This window comes from Haliaeetus leucocephalus, unplaced genomic scaffold (assembly GCF_000737465.1).
Source record: "Haliaeetus leucocephalus isolate CR32 unplaced genomic scaffold, Haliaeetus_leucocephalus-4.0 Scaffold730, whole genome shotgun sequence".
Classification (NCBI taxonomy): Eukaryota; Metazoa; Chordata; class Aves; order Accipitriformes; family Accipitridae; genus Haliaeetus; species Haliaeetus leucocephalus.
This window is the reverse complement of record NW_010973166.1, coordinates 4,179,622-4,200,193: the sequence shown is the minus strand read 5'-3', so window position 1 is coordinate 4,200,193 and position 20,572 is coordinate 4,179,622. Positions and strand designations below refer to the sequence as shown.

General features: G+C 37.3%; 1 protein-coding gene across 1 annotated transcript in view; it reads right to left on the bottom strand.

The window, feature by feature from the left end:
* Positions 1-618: 618 nt before the first annotated feature.
* The window catches only part of PLA2G4A (phospholipase A2, group IVA (cytosolic, calcium-dependent)), an 84,687-nt gene continuing 64,733 nt past the window's right edge, over positions 619-20,572 (bottom strand). The window contains exons 12-19 of the mRNA XM_010580705.1: positions 16,454-16,591; positions 16,050-16,142; positions 13,095-13,166; positions 10,814-11,056; positions 5,446-5,630; positions 2,768-2,963; positions 2,330-2,487; positions 619-896 (exon numbers count right to left, since the gene is read on the bottom strand). Coding sequence (XP_010579007.1) covers positions 765-896; positions 2,330-2,487; positions 2,768-2,963; positions 5,446-5,630; positions 10,814-11,056; positions 13,095-13,166; positions 16,050-16,142; positions 16,454-16,591 — 1,217 coding nt within the window. The 3' untranslated portion in view covers positions 619-764. The remainder of the gene's footprint in view (positions 897-2,329; positions 2,488-2,767; positions 2,964-5,445; positions 5,631-10,813; positions 11,057-13,094; positions 13,167-16,049; positions 16,143-16,453; positions 16,592-20,572) is intronic.

The window sequence follows — 20,572 nt, the reverse complement described above, 5'->3', positions numbered from 1 at the left end:
CTGAGGATCCTACTTATAACATCAAAGATGTATAAACCCCATTTCTTTGATACCCATTTTTATGAAAAGTGGGTTGGGTTTTTTTTTGAGACACCACTCATGCAAGAAAAGTGAAATTTGAAACACAGCTTGATGATGGAGTTTTGGTAAGGCCAATAGAGCCAATGGTTATTACTGAGCAAAACCCTTTCTAGTACAAGAAATCAATCTTAGCAGAGCTTGTAAGCAGCCAAGCGACTTTACATAATAGGGAGCTGCTGTTGCCTCGCAGAGGTTAGCAATTATTACTTTTCAAACCAAAGTCAGAGAAAATCTTCTCATTGATACAAAGCAGAGTGGAATCTGGGCCCAAGCCCAGGTATACATTGTCTCTGTTACTAAAGTTTTATTCTATTGTGTTTCTAATTCCACCTTACCTTTCAAGATATGCCCAGTTTACATCAATTAAAAATCAGACAATTGCCCCACTACGAGAAACCAGTGTTTACAATTTTGTAAGGAAAAGAAAAGACATTGAACCCAACAACCACAGTAAAAATAAACTAATTCCATAGTTTTAAAAATAAGGATATCAACATACTGAAATGTTTTCAATGTTTTTAGTTCAAAAAAAAGGAAGTACAAAATTATATTGAAATTTGAAAATTCACAAGAAAATGTTTTCAGGAGTTTTGCACAGCAGTGATGCTCTGATCATGTCTTTTTGACTCCAGTAATAAAGATAGAACCAGTTTCTTGAAGGAGTGGGACGTAAGACACATCGTCTACGTATGGTTGCTGTTAAGATTGTTCTTATTAAAGAATCTCCTTGCTTCAACACTGCTAAGAGACACAGAACAGCGAGATGGATTCTCTTTCCTGTATTCAATGCTTTCCATCATAGCTTGCTTGATCACCTAGAAAACAGTGAACAATGTGTCATTCAGGGAAATAACTACATCTTAATGATTTATTAACTGATAGAAAAGACCCCTTCAGATGTTAACAACTGTTGCTCCTACTTTTAACACTGCTCCATCATTGAACAAAGTGATTGCTGACTATTATTATGAATACTATTTCTTAATTATATAAAGCACTGATTTTAATGTAGTTAATAAAGATACAACAGGATGACACCAACATCAAAGAAGTCACCCAAGAATATAAACCATTTAAACTGAGTCCCAATGAAATTCTGAAGGGTAAATCAAAATACTGAGAAAATCCATACTTAAAGGACATAGAAAATAATTATTATCTTGAGAAAGATTAAATCTTCACTTTTGCTTCCTTTGTCCTGAAGTAACAAGATTTCTTTACTATATTGAGAAAAAAAATCATTTCTTTATCTGGGATGATAATTTACACTTGTGAATATGGCAATTCACTCTACAGATGCTGGGATCATGGTGTCATGTTACAGCTGGTATCAATAAAAAATAATTATTACTGAGTTAGTTGATAAAGAAATTTCCAGAGATCTTCACAGAAAATTTCCAATTTCCTTTCTTCCAGTTAGAAAATCATCATACATAAAGAATTGAGTACAAAATCCTGAACATAATGTGTACATCCTACACAGTCACCTTTACTCAGTTACCCTGCAGGGCTTTTGATGGTAAAATGGCAAAAACAACACAGAAACCAAATTAGAAAAGAATATGAATTGGAATGGATCCTAACAAGCACAGGCAATAGTTCTTCCAATTAGAAGATGGCCACAATATTACAACAATCTTCTTAGCCCCAGAAATACTCTTCTTCAGACATTTTTCTACTGGAAAGCACTTCTGGCTTTTTCAGCAGCGTATTTGCTTAGTGGTTTATTATTGACAGGGGATCATATATGGTAATACTTCCTACAACACTGCTATTTCAGTACTTTAGAAATAGAGGTCAAGTGAAAATACCAAATTCTCTTCACTTAATTCTCACAGTGTATCTCATGCAATTCTCTTCAGGTAAGTCCAGCCACTGTATTACCTACAGTGACTGCACTCTTCCTTCCCTCCCAGGCTGGAAGGATGCAAGTTGACCATGCCACAGATTGTGCATCCTTCTACACAAGCTCATGAAGAACTCACTTAGGGTATACTCCAGCCCTCATTAAAATAAACCAGTTTTTTTCCACTGACTATAAATGGGCTTTGGATCCAGCCTCAACTTTGAGAATAGCAAGGAGCACAACTAAATGCAGGAAGCACTTTGTATGTCACAACAATCAGGCAAACACTGAAGTAAACCCCTGTACCTTCTGTATGGCAGATATAGGGCTTTATTCACACCACCTACTTTCCCATTCAACAATCTAGACCCTTTAAGCCCCTTCCATGCTGGCAATACATACATCTATGTTATTGAGGGTGTTGAACTCCATTAGATCATGAAGCCTCTTGAAAGCCTCATTGGAATACTGGAAGTTGAAGGTAGAGAATGGTGTATTCGGATCATCAAAAACGTCAAAGTCTGCAAAATCCTTCTCTTCCTGTGTTTCTCTTGGAACACCTGCATACAGAACAAATGTACGTCATAACAATCAGGCAGACACTGAAGTAAACCCCTGTACCTTCTGTATGGCAGATTTAGGGCTTTACAAAAATACAATCTAAATGTTAGGTGTGAGGACTTACCGTCTTATTTTTTAATGGCTCCTTTGAAATCCCTAACTACTACAGACAGACTTAAGAGGTATTTCAGAGACAAAACATTTCTAGTATATAATCAACAGCACATTATAAACCTTCAAAGGAACAACTAGATTTAGCATCAGAAACTGTGTGCTCACCTGGAGCTTTGTACTTCCGGAAGTTGATGTTGGCCAAAACAAAATGAATTATAGTTGGACAGTCTTTCTCTGAAGAGGTATCCTTTGGTTTGAAAACATAGCATTCCTTCATGCCCTCTCGATCAAATACATTTGGGTCTATTTTGGGGAAAGGAAGCTTGTTCATTTTGGCCCATTTTTCAGCAAGCAAAATTTCCTGGAAAGATAACAAAGACTCAGGTGCATATAAGCATCCACTGCAAAGTGAGATTTTATGTTGAGAGACACAGGTCAAAATGGTTACTAGAAGCAGTTTTATTAACTCATGCTTTTTTACAGCAGAAGGACTGATCAAGTCAATCTTTGTATAGATGACCCAGTATGGCAAACAGAGCACCTAATTCAGCCTGCCCAATCTTCACCACCTGCGGTGATTCACAGGAAGGAAAGAGCTGGTCTGCCACATAAATCCTTAGGTGAATTTACAGAGCTGACAGCTACAAAAAACCATCCGTAATTTTACTTGCAAACTGACTATCAGTGCTATGGAAACCAATGAGAGTTAATAAACACCAATCCACGCGTTGTTATGTTCAGAGTCACATCATAGCACAGAACAGCATTTGAAAGCACGTTAAGTAAAGAAGCAAGTCTGGAAAACAGGCTTTTTTTTTCCTCGGGACAACTCAGTAAACAAAATAATTTGTAAATAATGACTCAAAAGCGTGTAATGAGGGTGTGTGAGAGGGAGGAGAGGGAAGGTCAACATCTTTAATCTTGGTTTTGAATGAAATAGGACCCTTCTTTGGGAAACTGTTTTGGATACGCAAGAGATTAAAAGATAGTGGGTGTAAAATGATAAAACAAGAGTAGAGTCATTGACTTCAGCTGGCTGATTTCCCTCTGTGATGGAGTAATAAAAGTATATTAGAGTGCTACCATAGATATAGGCCAACTCTTGAATTGGCATTTACTCATTGTAATGCAAGCAGAACCAATGGGATTGCACAGCCAGTAAACAAAACTGGTTTCTGTCCTTTAGGCCATTAGCATACAGCCTCTGCTTTTGGATTATACCTATGTATTAGCTGGAACTACGTCACTCTTTTTATTATACACATATTTCCGCTTCAGAAATAATGAACCATTCCCTTCAACAGTGGCTTCATGAAAACCTAAGGCGCCATTTAATTTTCCCACCATTTTTTCTTGCGTAAAAGGATTTTGCCTTTTTAAAATTACAGTTTACAGAAAAACCTTCTGTCAAGGATACCACTTGACTTCCCATCAATCTCTCCATGTTATGGTATGTTCCCCAAAACGACACAGAAAATTGCAGCTGATGGAGACAGAAAGCTCAATGCATAGGCTAAGAGTAACAGAGATGACTATACACAGCCTTTTGTACAGGCTTCATGTGCAGAACATCAACAAAGGGAGGAAAAAGAAGATGTTTTAGAGGAGATGGCAGTGCTGTGTCAGTAAATTTAGCTGATGGGGAAAATACTCAGTCATGACAAAAAAGGAGACAAATTCTTAAATAGAAAATTAAAGGAAGAAACAAACTGTGGGATTCAGTCAATTAAGGAAAATGAAGGATCTCAGCACTAGTAAGAGTCTTCTCAGTGCTCTATTCCTCCAAGTAGTCCCCAAGAGACCTAGAGATTACAGAAGTTACTCCTTTTTTTTCTCCTGAAGCTTGTTTTTCTTTGCATTTGACAACACTGATCTAGAGTTTGTTTTGCTCCTGCTGTTATTTTCTAATGTTTGGGGGTTTTGTCCCTTGATAGCAAGAGGAAGGAAAAAAATATTCTGTTCTAATTGAAATTTCTCTGTAAAGCAACAAAGAATGCCAGTTGATTCTCAAACAGACATGTTTTATTGGTTTCCTTAAAAATTATTTTTAAAAATCCACTTGGGTTTCAAACAAATATTGCCTCCCTTTTGAGAACCTCACAATAGTCTCATAAGAGCTGCTTTTTCTCAGTTAGCAAAATGATCCAACATTAAGCCTTTCTGATCAGTTGGAGCTGTCTCAATGCATAGGTTGTACAGGTCATACAGACTGACAGCTGTGCTTTCCACACCTGCTACAGAAAACAGCCACATCATTTAATCCAGATTTTCTGTTGTTACTTTGCTCTGGCCTGAATGGATTTAGGAATCCTACTTAAACCAGTACTGGGATTGTCCTAGTGAGATGTAACTGAACAGTTAGCCCCACTTCCAAAATGTTATATATTTAGCAATGCCAGAGTGACTGAGACATATTTCTGCAAGATGATGACAGAAAACCATTCATTTACACCCCAGCATCACAGGGGAGAACAACTGTACAGAGACAGAGTACTAGCACAATGGTAAATGACTGACTTAATTGTTTAATACTGACATAAAATAAAATTCTGCAATTCAGTGTGAAGGCAAGACTTCCATAAAAACAACAGAGCTACTACTTCAAAAGAATTACATTAGCCTTCTTTGTTGTGTCAGTTGTCTCATGTGAGTCATGTAAACAGGAACTGAGGCTGAGTGCCATATTCTGCCTTGACGTGGAAACAAATTGCACCAATGCTGTCGATACAATAGCACTAAGGCCTTCTGGAACCATGAAATGTGCAACCAACCTGACTGCGAGAATACAACTGAGTCAACGTAAGTTTATGAACACAAAGAAAGGAATGGCCTATCTTACTCACTTTGAAAGGAGGACTGGAATCACTTGGCCTTGCTGAAAAATCAAAAGAGATGATGAGATCAACGCCTCTCTGAGGTCTTAAGATAAGTGGGTATGGCAGGTTAAATGTAAGCCCACTGTCCACTATATGAATCTTTTTGCTCTTCACATCTAGTGGCTCATATATCCTCTCAAACTCATCAGGATCTGTGCAGAACAAATGAAAACAAAACAAAACAAAACAGGAACACATGAGTTAAGAACCGAAATTTTGATGGGCTTTCCGGTGTTTCCCCAAGTACTGAAGATTCCACAGAATTTAAAATGCACAGTAACCCAGCAAAACTTACCATGAACTCATGCGTAACCTTAACTCTCAACTTAACAACTGGAGAATGAGGTAAAAAACCAGAGCTGGAAAGGACCTCAGTAAGTCAAGTACACAAACACCCTGTCCCAAGGCAGAAGGATAGGTGGCTAGAGGCAAAACTGAAGGGGATAAATGCCCAGGTTTGACCCTAGCCTTCCCACCTTTACCCCACCATCCCTAACAACAAATACACAAAGGAAGGAGTTTATGGGATGTTAAGAGACATCTCCACAGTGTCCTATAACACCTGCCCAAATCTCTTCCCTCAGATTCCCCCCCAATCCCTCGGCCTTCCCAGCTCCTCTTCCCCAAGTATCTGAAATTGGCCTAAAAAGCCTTGATGTGGCTCTGCTCTTGCATGATGCTTGTCTGTGTCTGCTTCTGTCCATTAAAATTAGCAGTATCAAGTCTTGTTTTTCAACCTACACCAAATCTCATGACCTCATTCTCACTACTATACTACAAACAAAAAGAAATGGTAGCCCATATCCATATCTGAAATCTAAGCATTGGGCAGAATTACATGTAAGCCACTTGCTGTTTTTACTGTCACATTATAGTATAAAATAGTCTCCTATCTCTAATGCCCAAACTGAGGGCTCAAGAAGATGATGTTTCCCCTTTAACCTCAGTATTCCCTGGGGGCAGGTCAGGAAAAAACAAGCAATTTTTCATAACTGTCTTTGCACTTATCCAAGTCTCTGGATACTACTAAATGATCACTGCAGTACTTAAAATTTTTCTCCTGATGGTCTTTTCTTGCTCTAGATCTTAAAAATATTTCCAGTGCATCTTTTTCCCTTTTGACTAAAAACTAATGCTCATATCTGTAGAGGGCAGTGTAATCTAAGGAATGCTGAACAGAATAATGTAATTATTTCTTGTAAAATTAAATTTCCTAGCAACTACTTATTGGCAACAGAAGTAATCTGAAAAAAAGATATTTTAATGTGAAGAAAATCCATAAAAAATAATTCAAACTCTAGTTCCTGTCATTTCAGGATCCATGAGAAAAATTTATTGTTATGAGCAGCAAAAAAATCTCAGAACAGATATTTTGAGTTTTTATTTTTGTTATTATTTATTAGAGGGCACTTTGCTAAGAAATGAGGTACCAGTTTCCTAATATTTGCCTTGATTTCTAAGGCAGAAAACACTTTCAAATTATTGCCTATTGCAAAAGGGCTAAGTGTGTTTATAGACCTATTTTAGAACCAGATATATTTTGTAACCATGAATTAGCATAAATCAATGAAAATATATTAGTGCCTATAAAAATTCATCATAATTAAAAAAACACTGGTACAAAATACTTACTACAGATCCTTTTATACAAGTAGACTAGTTTTGTTTTCCCCCTCCTTTTTTAAAGACAACATTTCAAACATGATTTAACCCTTGTTCTCAATAGAATTTCTAAAAATTGTAAAAACATTTTTGTTCAAGTTTTGTATTATCTTATTTACAAAATTTTAATTTGAAAGTCAACAGTGATCCTTTAAACAAGAATAGTACCACCTATAATAATGTTTGTGATAGGAGTGTTACTGCTTACACAAACTTCCTACCAAAAAGGCATTGAAGAACAAGACGGTTCCTATTGCTTAGAACCTTCATGACTCTATAAATTTTATGATATTTTAAAGGATAAAACATCATAAATTTATAATGAACACATAGACTGTTTTTATTAGTCGTGCTCTTCTGTGATTACAGGAGAAATTCAACTTAAAGGTTTTTCTTTTTATTATAATTCATTTTAGAAGTACCTTTCTAATCTTTGAACTGAGAAGAAAAGTTCCAAAATGCAACTTGTGTCCATGTTATGGGGTCAGAATTCAAAAAGCAATTAAGATAATCCAGTGTTATTTTAACAACATGATTTTAAAGGCAGACTCAGCATGTAATTTGATTTGATTTACACAGGATCTGGGCCCAGAGGCCAGAAGCAACACACAATAGCCCGGTGAGACAAGGCAAGCAGGCAGACCAAACTGTGGTTCAGGACACTGCAGGTGAGCCTGCAATTGCTCCTGGGAGAGTTGTAACGTACAATAACCATCCCTGATGCTAAAAGAAGTGTCACCTACTCTATAGCCTGTGCTGTAGTTATTCTGAAGGGCTGGATAAGAAAGCTTTATTCTTTTTGTAGTTTACAACACACGAATCCAGGACAATCGTTCTATATACTCTAGCAGCCCTGATAAGTCAACCATCATTATTCATCGAACAGTATGGAGACCAAGTGGAGTATTTATGCTCTGAGAGCCTGGGACACTAATTTTCAGCCGATGTGGACTGCTTTTATGAAAGATGCATCCATATTACAAGAAGCTTTCAGTCCATCAAACAGCAAACTAGGAGAAGCACAAGATGTTTACGAGTACAGCTCTGTGTGAAAACAGCACAGCACGCCTATCTGATTTGCAGTAATCGGATACACAAACAGATATTAAGAATTGTTCAGAAATAAAAAAGACACCATGTTCTAGAGACCAAACTTTGTCACAGATGGTAGCTTCAATGGAAGTATGGGAGATGAAAAGGGCATTTGCTATTGACGTGCATCTACTATAACAGAGTTTCAACAAATACTGAAATAAGGAAGCAGAGATTATGAGTTATTTTTTCCCTATTGTTATTCACTTGGCATTTTCTCAAGTGATTTTGGTGTGTTGTAATATCAAGGCACAGAAACAGAACAACTCTGAGTTCATAATGAAACCATTCAAGGGGTGTAAAGTTTTAAAGCATATTTGAGATCAACTAAGAAAATGCTCAGCATAAATAGAATCCACAGCAAAGCAAAGCCAAGCATTTTACTTTCAGATCAAGCAGCTGGGATCTCTGCTGTATGCACTGCAGACCCTAAATTCAATCCTCAGTAATGACTGTAACATTGGCTTAGGCCTGCCACAGTTCATCCTCTGCAGTGCAACTCAGTGGGTCTACAGAAGGTTTGAGACAACTGGAGATGTAAAGTATTATTTATGTCCTTTTTGATTCATCTGGTAATAAAGTCCTAAAGCAATTCAGACTTCTCTTTGTACTCAAGCTGTTAGGTAAACTGCTAGTGGTAGGAATAAATATGCAAAGCTTAAATGCAACCAGTGCCTTGGTAATATATAGTATTTTAAATTTACACCAAAGTTTCCTTTCTATCCACTCCTCTGGGCTCCTAGGCTCTTACACATATTAGCAAAATTCACAGCATTGAAATGTGGATACACCTATCACACTACCGAATGATTAAATTTTATATTAACTACTGAAATTTCAAGGGTTTTTTAACTGTTCTTGACCATAATATTGCAACTACTCATAGCTGTTAGATTTGAGTTGTTAGTTCAGGTTTATGAGTGTGGGCTTCAGCTAACACTAAAAAAATTGCAGTTATGTCAAACTTTTGCCAGACATTTTACCCAAAGAAATTTCAGGCACTCAAAAGTGATTGTCTCAGAGGTGCAGGCTCATTCTGTCAAACCAGCATTTTATTTCAATTAAAATTAACACTCAGGAAGTTGACAGTTGATTCTGAAGATTATCCACATCTTAATTATGCAAAATTCTCATCAACTGTCATTTTTTCCAAACATAAGTTTACTACCCACTTTCCTGCCTCTTTTACAACTACTATAAATATTAAGATTACCCAGTTGTAAACACCTCTGAGATGATAAAAATATTTAGAAAGTGGAGTACAGATGGAAATTACTACACAACCACTCAAAGGGATTTGTTACATTAACAAATACACTTTAGAGCGCGTCTGCTACTTAAGCTTTTAAACGACATCTGGTACTTACTATTGCATAATGACCAGCTAGGACAATCTCTTTCCTCTGAACAGAAAATAAGGGCTGAAGTGACTACTATTATTACAAGGGATGGTTGGTAGTGCTGTGCTGCTACACAAGAATATGGAGGGAACACCACTTTCAGAGATTTGTAGTTCATCAGCTTGATGTCTGTCAGTAGTAATTCATAATAATCCAGAAGCATTACAGTTTATATCACAGAAACTGTATGTGGAAGCTCCACCAAGTATGCATCTTCACTGTGACATAACTTCTATAGGGCAACTCACATCCTTAACTCAGTGCTCTGCTGTCTACTAAGAAAAAAAAAGCACCAGTGCCAGAAGAATATTAAGAAATTAATCGGCTTTCACTGAGAGGATTGTAATGAACACTGCCTATAGCAAATCTTCAAAATACTAATCGAATGTGATTCCTAATTCTTTGCAGCTACTGTTCCAGACACCATATACTTCATGGAGTGTGGGAAGATATTGAACTTCTTTTGCAAATTAACATTTTTCTGAAATTCTTATTTTCCATCTGCATTCCTGCTTCCTGCTTTAGCCAACATGACATGTGGATGCATCTACCATCAGTCACACATGAAATGTGAATGCACCTGACAGATAGTCACACTGGGAAGAACATGGTGTCAGCAAAGCAAGGATTTACAAGTAGAGAAGTGTGTTGTCTCTGCATATTTTCCAGAGGAAGACAAAGACAGCAGAAGAGCTACAAAATTTTTCAAAAGGGAAGCCCTACAGGAGAACACAGAAAGGTTTTATTTCCACCAGAAGGCTTAGCACCAATAAAAGAAAAGGAACAACACAGGATACCCTTTGTAGAAGTCCAAGAGATTAAGAAAGTGGCCTTAACGAAGGGCGCCATACACAAAAGCAGCTTGGTAACCTCTGCAAGCAATTCCTCCAAAACAAAGAGCCACTTCCCTTCCAAAAGATACTGAGTGTTCTGCACACTCTGACAGGGGACAGGAGAGGTAGGCAGCAGACAGAAGTCACTGTGCGGTGCCCTTTGAGACACCCAGTCACCTCACAACCTCTGCTTCTGATCAATAGTCATGACTGCCACTACAGAAACATTCTCCTGCCTTCAAGTACGTGCTGTTGTAAGCCTCATAGTTCCATGTTATCCCAATGAGAACTCACTGTTTCTGGTTTTACTAATGAATATGCAGCAACATAGGCTTTCTGTGAACTAACCTGCAACAGCTGCATCTAGTTCATCATCCTCTACCGACTCCTGAGTAAGAAGGTCTGCCAGAGGAGAGAGCGGGTAACAGCTGTTGAGGTTCAATCCCAGCATGAAGTTGTGCACTTTCCCAGCACGCCCTTCCCTGGTGTTGAAAAGGGCGCTATCACCCACCAAAGCCATCAGCATTCGCTGCACCCAGCTTTCTTGGCTGCTGTTCTGATATTCTTGATTTGCCTCAGCATTTTCAGTGCCTGTAGAGGAAAATGAAAATAACCAATGGTGAGACAGTTAACGTATAAAGTATAAAACCAAGATTTCTGGGTCTACTAAAATAAAGGACCTATTAAAATAAAAGGAACTGGGTCATAGCCTTCTTTCAAGGAGTCATGGACTGAACAAAGGAACTTTGCTACAAAAATTTCAGAGGAATGGAGAGAAACCATCCTCTTAAATTCACAGGCCAGTGAAATTTTCCATCTGCAGTATAGCTGTGTGGATGTGTCCATCAGGCAAATAGACTGGCAATGTGTTAGATGACCTGACCTGGACTTAGTTAGTCTGGATGGAAAGGGCAACGAGCATATGGCTTTACCTGTGCTAGCACCCAGAATGCAAACTCTCCTGGGCTCAGGGAACAGACTTGAGTCGCCAAGTTCTATACTCTATGTAGACCTAAATTCATCTGGATGTGTACTGATACCCTTCTCCATCCTTTGCTGATTGCTAGAAAACTCAGCCTTCCTTAAGAAGGCAAAGTTAGTCTGCATGAAAGAGAATACTATAGCATGGGAATTTTAAAATATCTGAAAATATCCTTACAGTAAACTGTAGACTACAATCAATATCTGGTTTTAATTAACTAAAGAGTACAATGAAACATCCAGACTTAGATGTCTATAGCTAGACGTCGCAGTAAAAATGACTTGGATTGGCATCACCTTGTATTAGTAAACTGTCAAAACTTGACTTTTTGGGGTGTTTTGTAGAAGAAGGTAATTCAGGCTCAGGCTTGATCCTTTAAATCCAGCACTGAAATGTGCCTCTAATCCAGGCTTTAAAGGACTTGATTTATATATAAGTAGAGAGAAAGCAAGCATCAAACACCGCAAAGTTTAGAGGTTCAACATCTGTACAATAATATTCTATAGAAGTGAGAGGGATTACCAAGTGTTTACAAATCACAGATTTGTAGGTTGTCCGCTATGGCTACAAACTATGAGAGAAATGTAGTGTTTTGTGCTGGCTGTAGTGCTTAAACAGGAAATCCGCAAATAAACACAAAATGCGGTATCACCCTCTCCCTATTATTTTACACATAAGGGGAATTGAAGAAGTAATCATTTAACTGAGCTAATGACATAATTTCACTGTGTCATCACACAAGATTTTCTTGTTGTAGATCCTAAAATTACAAAGAGCTGCATTCCCATCTTTGCTTTAGTTGTTAAAAACATAATCAATTTCTTCAGGTGAAAATCACTGCTGTGCCCAAAATATCATCAAATACAGAAAGCATTATTAGGATCAGACAGAGACCCTGACCAAAATCACAGAAATCCCCAGGTGGTTTAGGTACCTAAAGATAATTTTCAGTAGGATCTTTTCTTCCCACTGCCCAATGTTCCCCTGTGGTTGTGCCTCTTCTGGGAAACTGGATTTGGGCATTGTTTAAAATAATATGCCAAGCACTAGGAACTTCCTGTATCAGATGACATTTGTAAAGGTGCTAGAAGACATCTATGAACGCTGGAAACACGAAGTAAACCATTCTCAGGTAAATATTTGATCAAGGAACCCTTGAAAACAATGGATAGTATTAGTTTGCTGGGCTGGTAACAATTCGAACACACCTCTGAGCTCAGTAGCTTGCTGACAACAGACTTCTGGAGATCACTGGCTCAGCAAGCCTGATTTTTGGATATATGTGAAATTGCAGACCTCTGCGAAGCACTGTTGGGCTGACACCAAGACTGAAGATGTGTGGTGTGAGAGAATCATTTGCTCATCAGCTTGAGCAGGAGGCATGAAGTCAGGCCAAAGGCCCTCCTGAGGTCTCTTGTTCAACATTTCTCTATTTTGCTGAGCCACTGGCTCCTTTAAGATCCTTGGCCTAGGTAATTAAGTTTACTATTGGTATAAATGAGAGCAGAGCTCTCAGTTATAACAGACTATTCATAAGACTAAGGAAAACCAGCTATGGATAATTACCAACATCCACAAACTTGACAATGCTACACGAAAGCTGATGAAAAAAGTAAACTATGAAATAAAATATGAGGATTTCCTTACCTTTTGGATGCTGTGATTCATCTTCACTGTCTGAACTGTCATTGCTTACAAGGTGCTTTAGCCTAATATTCTCTGTTGAAAGAAATATAAAATTACTTTAAACTACTAGGGTTTAATTGTCAGAACAGCTAAGAATTTCAAAACAATTTAAGTCATGGAACTATCATAGTCTTCATAACAGAAAATACAGCTGAAGAGATTCAATCTGCAGTGGCCATCTCTATGTTCAGAATCTGATCAGAATATATTGGCTTTAGCCTGCAATTTTTGCAAAGTTCCTGCACTAAGCAGATAGCCGAAGGGCTGAGAAAACAAAATTTAATCCTAAAGCAGTACCTACCACTTACCTCTGCACCACATATCTGACACATTTCATTAACCTTGATTAAAATTTAGATGTATAGCTTCTGTCCTCTCAATAACTCCTAGTAAACTAGGAAGACAATGTTAATTTCTGCTAATTACCTGCTAATTAAAAAAAAAAAAAAAAAGAGTAACACTTAACCTCATTCATACATATATAAATGGGTACCCTTAAAAATAGTGGGGGAAAAACAAAGGCCAAGATGGTTATGAAAGTTCTACTGGATAATGTGTGAAAAATAAAGGCCAGTGCAGTTACATGGGTAGAAAAGACAACAGTTTTCATCTCATAACATTAAGTGAGAGAAATAAAAACAGAAATGAGTGAATTTTCCTGGCAAAAATCTGTGTTTTGTTAGGGTTAACAGCTTTGTTTCCAAAACAACCACAAAGTCATCGTTAACTGTTCATTGCTATCTCAAGGCATTATTTCAAAGTCAAAATGAATACTGAAAAAGCAACACATTCCATTGCTCAGGTAAGATTTGTAGTGGAGGTGAATTCATGTGCTAATGGATTATAGGTGGGCAACATTATTTTCGCTAATTATGGAGAGAAGCCCTTCTTGAAACACAGTAAATTTCCAATGTTTTGTGAGCAGTCTCATCTTTGAAGCTTATATCCTACAGAGACTGGAGACAGGGGCTGAATTCCAGTGATGCAAATGTATCCAAGAGAAGACTTTTGAAAACTAAAACCCTTTATTCCCTAGTATAATGTATGCTAGGAATCACCTCTAACTGAAATTTGAAGCCAGTTAAAATAAACTGAATGAGGGTTATTTCCTAATGAACTTGAACATTGTTTTTCCCATTAAAAATTGGGAAAAAAACCAACTACTTTTTCTCACAGAAGGATAATGTAGATGTTGGTCTCTGGTGGCATACCCCTGCTTTGGGCTGTAATTTCCAACAAATGCTGTAATTTTTACCAAATGCAGTATCAAAACAATGGCAATTACACTTGGCACTTTTTGCTAAAGTCTAAATCTAATTCCTATAAGCACGCCTGGCTGAAAGAGAAGATTGAAGAGAGAGTCACTATACTATCAAGTGTAAAAAACCCACAGCTTTATGACCCTTGGTAATGAATACTGGATACAGATGACCACCACTGTTGCTTTTTTCCTGAGGAGGATTATGCCCTCTTAGACTTACAAACAACATTGAAAAAATCCCCACAGAAACAGAAGAGCTTAGTCATCGTGTATTTTTCCTTAAACACAATTTCTTTTTAATACTCAGTGGGTCCTCAATCACTACTCAAATACCGTTAATGGACAAACCCACACCAAAGACAAACACGTACAAATTCTTGAGCAATGATGTAGGAGAGAGGTCAAATAAAAATTAGTGACCAAAAGAGGAAGCTAACCAACAAATGCAATTTTTGGACATCAAATCATTTCTTTAAAGCAACCCCTATGCAAAATTTATTATTTACTGCTCTAGGTGTGATTTACACATACTGGGTGCAACACTGGCTCTTCTGATGTTCGCTGGCATTCTGCCATTCACTTTGGTGGTACCAAGGTTTCAGTGGGACATCTTCAGCTCTGGTAATAGATTGTGGTTCAAGTCACATTAGTATTTTCATATCTAATCCCACATCAAAGCATATTTTTTAAATTATATGTCAAATGAGCCAGCATGAGAGAGAAAATTCTGTCTCTCAACATCTTAAAAAGCAGTAACACAGACTTTTCCACTACCAAATTTATTGACAGAGATTATCCATTAGTAGGTGTTAACACTCATGAGTTGTATCAGAAATAGGAATCTGGAGGCACAGGTCTCATTTTCATCCATAAATAAGTACATTATCAAACAGCTGAATACCATCTATTAGGAGGCAGAGACAGCTAAGGGGCTTGGGTTTTTTTTGTTGTGTTTTTTAAATTAATTCAATGTGCATTTTCTCTCCACGCTCTTCAGAAAAATCTGGCTGTCTAGTACACTTTATTTATTGGTTATATATTTTCCTGCAATGCCGTCTTCTGAATAGGTAAAAAAGTATAAAAACCCCTTTCATTATCAACTGCGTTCTCGAATAAAACACGATAAAGTCTATTCAAACCAAGTTACAATTCTTTCCTTACAGTCATTACGCCATTTGTGCATTAGGAATGAAAACGAAATCATTAAATTAGTAAGCAAAGGAACAGATACCAACAGGTGACTTGTGGTTAGAATGGAACAATCTAACAATCCAGAGATGATAAAACTTGGTTTTATTTTACTAATCCCTTGAATAATACAGTCCAGCGTCAAGAGACTACACAAGTAACTATTAAGCATTTGTCAGCTTCTGATCTCCAAAACTAGCATAACAACACAAAAAAGGGAGTTGGATTCTTTTGACTTAATGAAAACAGTGGGATATATGCATGTGACTTTCAGTACCTCTGATACTGGATCAGAAACAAAAGTGAAAGAAAGAAAATTACTAGCCCTCTTTCCCTGACCTCATCAGCATCTAGCAATGTCAGCAATTAAAGTTACTTGAATTCCACATTCTTAAAATTACTACCAGCAGAGTGCCATCCTTCCACAGAGAGTGCACTGAATCTTACTAGTAATTGTTTAATATTACCTAATTCTTCTTCCATGGTGGGACCTTTATTTTGAGAATTGGAGACGCCAAGCACTCTGTTAAATAATATAGAAAATGCACTGCCCCAGACGCCTGAAAGGGAAGAAGTAAAAAAATAAATGGAAGCAGTAGAAGAAAAAAACCATATACTGCACTGTTTGAGCAGTTGTTTGCTCTCTGAACACACCCGATTTTGGAACATGCTAAGTCATAAGTTCAGATGTACACACCAGAATCGAAAAAACAGGGAATGCCAATCCACATCTGTGAAATCTTTCAAATGGATGTCTTCCAACAAATTGAGAACCCTACTTCTTGTCTCACACTTTGTGTGATTGCATTTAGAAGTCCTTGTCCATGAACTGCTGAAATTATTTTAAAGTTTCTTTCTGTCACATACTCACCCATCAAGAAATGCAAGGGATTTTCACTATACTTCTTCACGACTGTCCCCATAAAAAATTTGCTTCCAAACAAATCAGGAGACATAAAAGTGCCATATTTTGCCATACCAATCTCATATGGACTGAATTCCACCCAGTCTGCAAAACAAGAAACAAAATGGTGTTTAGTTAGCAAACTCAACCTGAATAGAAACAGGATGAAAATACATAAATGAGTGAAACCTCCATCCAAGCAAAGAGATTTTAGTTAAATGGGAAGCTAAATAACCAAGAGGAGTATCTCCTAGGTTGTGCAGAAGTCAAAATTTTTATTTCAAATGAAGGACAGTCTAATGTCTCAGCAGAAGAGGAATTCTTATTCTCATTCTCTCTCATCACAACAAACTTCAGTGAAAAAATATGAGCTTGTAAAAACAGAAGTATAAAAGTAGTGATCACGAATGAGAAAAAATGACATCTGGTTTTCATCTCATGCTTCACTATGATTCCCTGTCACATGAAATGCAACATGGTTCTAAGTTCCAAGTTTCTTTTCTTTCACTGTGATCCTATAAAAAATATGGAGGGCAGTAGCAAAGGTGGAAGAAAAATTATTTAATATCACAAAACTTGTGAAATATTCTAGGAGAGGCATTTGGATTCCAACAAAACCTTAAGTTTCTAGTGAAATCCAATATGAAAAGGCAAAGCTGAGAGGCAGCTGAGAAACTTACTAATACCAAACAGTGCCAAACATATTTTTGAAAGTACATGCCATTTTGTGGAATACAGAGATCAATAAAAATACGGAATAAAATGTTCAAATGCATTTTCTGATCTTAGCAGAAAATTTCAGAAGTGATTTACATTCTGCGATGTATGACTTTTTTGAAAATGGATTTTAGCTGATTTTGAAATATTTTCTTTGATACCAGTGGAATTGCTTACATCAGAGAATTCATTTCAAAAAGGGAGCAATAACAAAAAGTACCCTACATTTTTAGTATTTCACCCATTCACCCATTTTGTCTTTGATACTGTTAGTACTGATTGATTCGACTGCTTCTATAAACAAATAAGAAATAATTCTGAAATAGAAAGGCAAAAGAAACAGCTTTGAAAAGTCCCAAAAGTCACAGGGTTCCATCCACTCCTCAAGATATTCAGTGTTTCTCTTGAAATGTTAAGCATCAGGTTAACCACTCGTTCTGAAAAGGAAAGATTTAATCATGACTGCTGAGAGTTTTGTTTCATGGGACAACGCTTATCTATGCTAAGTCAAATACAACATCCTACTTTCCAAATAAACCACCCACAAATCTTCACATTTATTGGAGCAGAAGGAAATTCCTTTGAAGACCCAGTCCAGGAATTTAATGGTATTTCCCTTTAGATATATAAACAGGAATTGGCAAATGTATTCAGAACCATGCTGACAGCGAAACTGAATTTAGATTTAGAATTAATTTAATCTGTGATAGTCCGCTTTCATTTTGTATTTGCACTGAAGAAGATGATTTCTCAAATCACATATCCTGCTTAGGGAAATAATTCTGCTTTAAAATTGAAGGGCTTCAGCATTAGCTTCTGCCATTTCAGAAGCTCCTTGAGACAGTGGCCATTTAAATGAGCAGGACTTGATGTCCCAAGAGACGAGAACTCTATACCAAGAGAAATACATAGTGTTTATATCCCAGTAAACCAGGCTAGTTTCTTGGCTGTGGCTTAATCCAAAACGTAAAGTCAAACCTTTCAGCTGTGCTCACTGCATTTTGGATGTGGTCTTGATGTAAGTTCGATCATAACTCTACACTGCTTCATACCAGCTGAAGATGCAACAGATTTTTCCTGTTCTCAGGAGGGAAGACAGAGAGGTAATATTTTGCCAACATTAAGCATTTGGCAGATTCAGGATTGGGCATATATATGCATGGACTGTATTCACACATTGAGACCGGATTCACTTTACAGTCCAGCCTTGCTGCATGCAGGCAGGTCAAAACCACATAACCAATCCGTATGTGTGATGAACATGGCTGACCAAGCACCGACTGAAGGATCCCTCTGAAACCTGGAGCGTGGGATCTGAGTGCTAAGTATCCATACCTCAAGGCAGCCCTGCTTCCCAAAGGAATTCTGTAGCACTTACTGGTATGGAGTGACACACACACTCACCCTCTCACAGACATAAGTTTGCTATCATGATTTTCAAGAGCAAAACCCCAGTCCAAATTTTGACTGGTCTGGCATTGCAGCAGCAGCAAAGTTGGTGAACAAGGCTGTTAGGGGATGGAAGCACACAATACCAAAGCCAAACATTAAATTCCACTCCCCTTTTTAACACTGAATATCAGTACCTTCAGGTAATTTCTTATCATTAAAGAAGCTATAGTAACTAAGAAAAAAAAAAAAAGCTGTCTTTAACTAAATCACTGTAATTATGTTCAGTTAAAATGATTACTGCAGTTCTGGGTATGGCCGGCGCCACCTGGGTCAAAAATGCTATTGGTAGAGAAAACATGCAGAGCCTGGGGCATGAAAGCTATTAGCAGCTGCATGAAATCTTGCACCATCACTCCCAGAAGGAATGTTATCTGATATAATTAATGCATTTCAACTTGAAACAACATTAAAGATCTCACCTACATCTATAATCTAGTAAATAAGAAAGTGTAAAAATTTCTGTTAAAAACTTACTATATATTTCACATCAAGAATAGCTGTTCCATTCTAAAAGGAGAAAAAAAAGCTTAAAAGAGAAATGATCAAGATCTAGCATCCTATACAATGATATAGATGATAGCCTCAAAAAAGCAAAACCAAGATCCATTGGCAGAGGCAATACCTTTTTTAGACCAATTGGTAAGGCTAGAGAAATTAGACCAGCCTTCAGGTGCTTCTGGTCTTGCTTAGAGAAGGTCATTATTAACTAAAGATAATTTTGTTTTTCAAACAGTAAATAAGTAACCCAAATAAAATTTTTCAGAAAACAGAAGCTCATCAAAACCCAAAATACTTTATTTTCAAAGAAAAAGGTTTCAGTTTCCTAAGGAGGAAAGTAGACTTCTCCCATGAAAAATTTAACCTAATTTACAACCTCATTTTCCATTATGAACGAGTTTTGACAGCAACTGTTCCAAATAACCTTTTTAGGAAACGTGGATACAATGTCTGACTTCTAAACCTCAGGCAAGTCACTTGGTGTTTCCCTTCTCGGTCTTATGTATAACTATATAGATATACATATCCTTTTCTTTGTACAGCATCTAACACATTTGGACCCACTCTCAAGGCTACTAGATGGGATTAAAACCTATGGAATAAATAAAAGCAAAAGCCCCTTTTGTGTTACCAACAGTACTTCACACTGTGCAAGAAGTAAAAAAGAGGTAGTATATCTAATTTGTTTGTTCAATTCTAATTTCACTCTTCTTACAAAGAGGAATAATCCTGTATGACTGAAGACATTTCCCTTTACCTGTTTGATAAACTAATGTTAAGCAGCTTTCTGCTGTTGGAGAAACACCAGCTTTCTTTTCGTCTTGACTCCTGCAATGCACTTAGCTACTTCATGAATAAGCAACACTTTTCAATTGGTAGGGAATCTTTTTTTTTTGTAACATATAGAGAACAAAACTTGGCCACCACTTAACATTTCACAGAAACCTAAAGAGGCTGTTATGGTGTTAGACTTATTTTCAGGTAAAAAAAAAAAAAGCTTACAAAATGGTCTAAGAATAAGTCTCCAAACCCAAGAATGATGGAGAAATAAAAGGCTGTTGACCTAAAACACAGTCTGTTTGTCTTTCCATGGACAGGAAAAGATGCATCTTCAAAGCCAAGAAAATGCTCAGTGGTATGCCATGACGAATATGTCCATTTGATGCCTGTTCTCCACAGCCCTGTAACCCTGGTGTAAGTAGTGCACCAATCGAATAAGTATCCACCTACCTAAGTATGTGATCCCTTATCCCTGAGTAACTTCTTGTTATCAGACTCTACTGTCAGATTCCCAGAAACCGCTGAACACCAATGTGTCCACTTCCCAGTCATTTTTTAAAACCCACCAGAACAGTCCTTATGATATGCCTGATATCCTTCAGCATCACAGCTTCCTATTCTTTTTATAAATCAAAATCT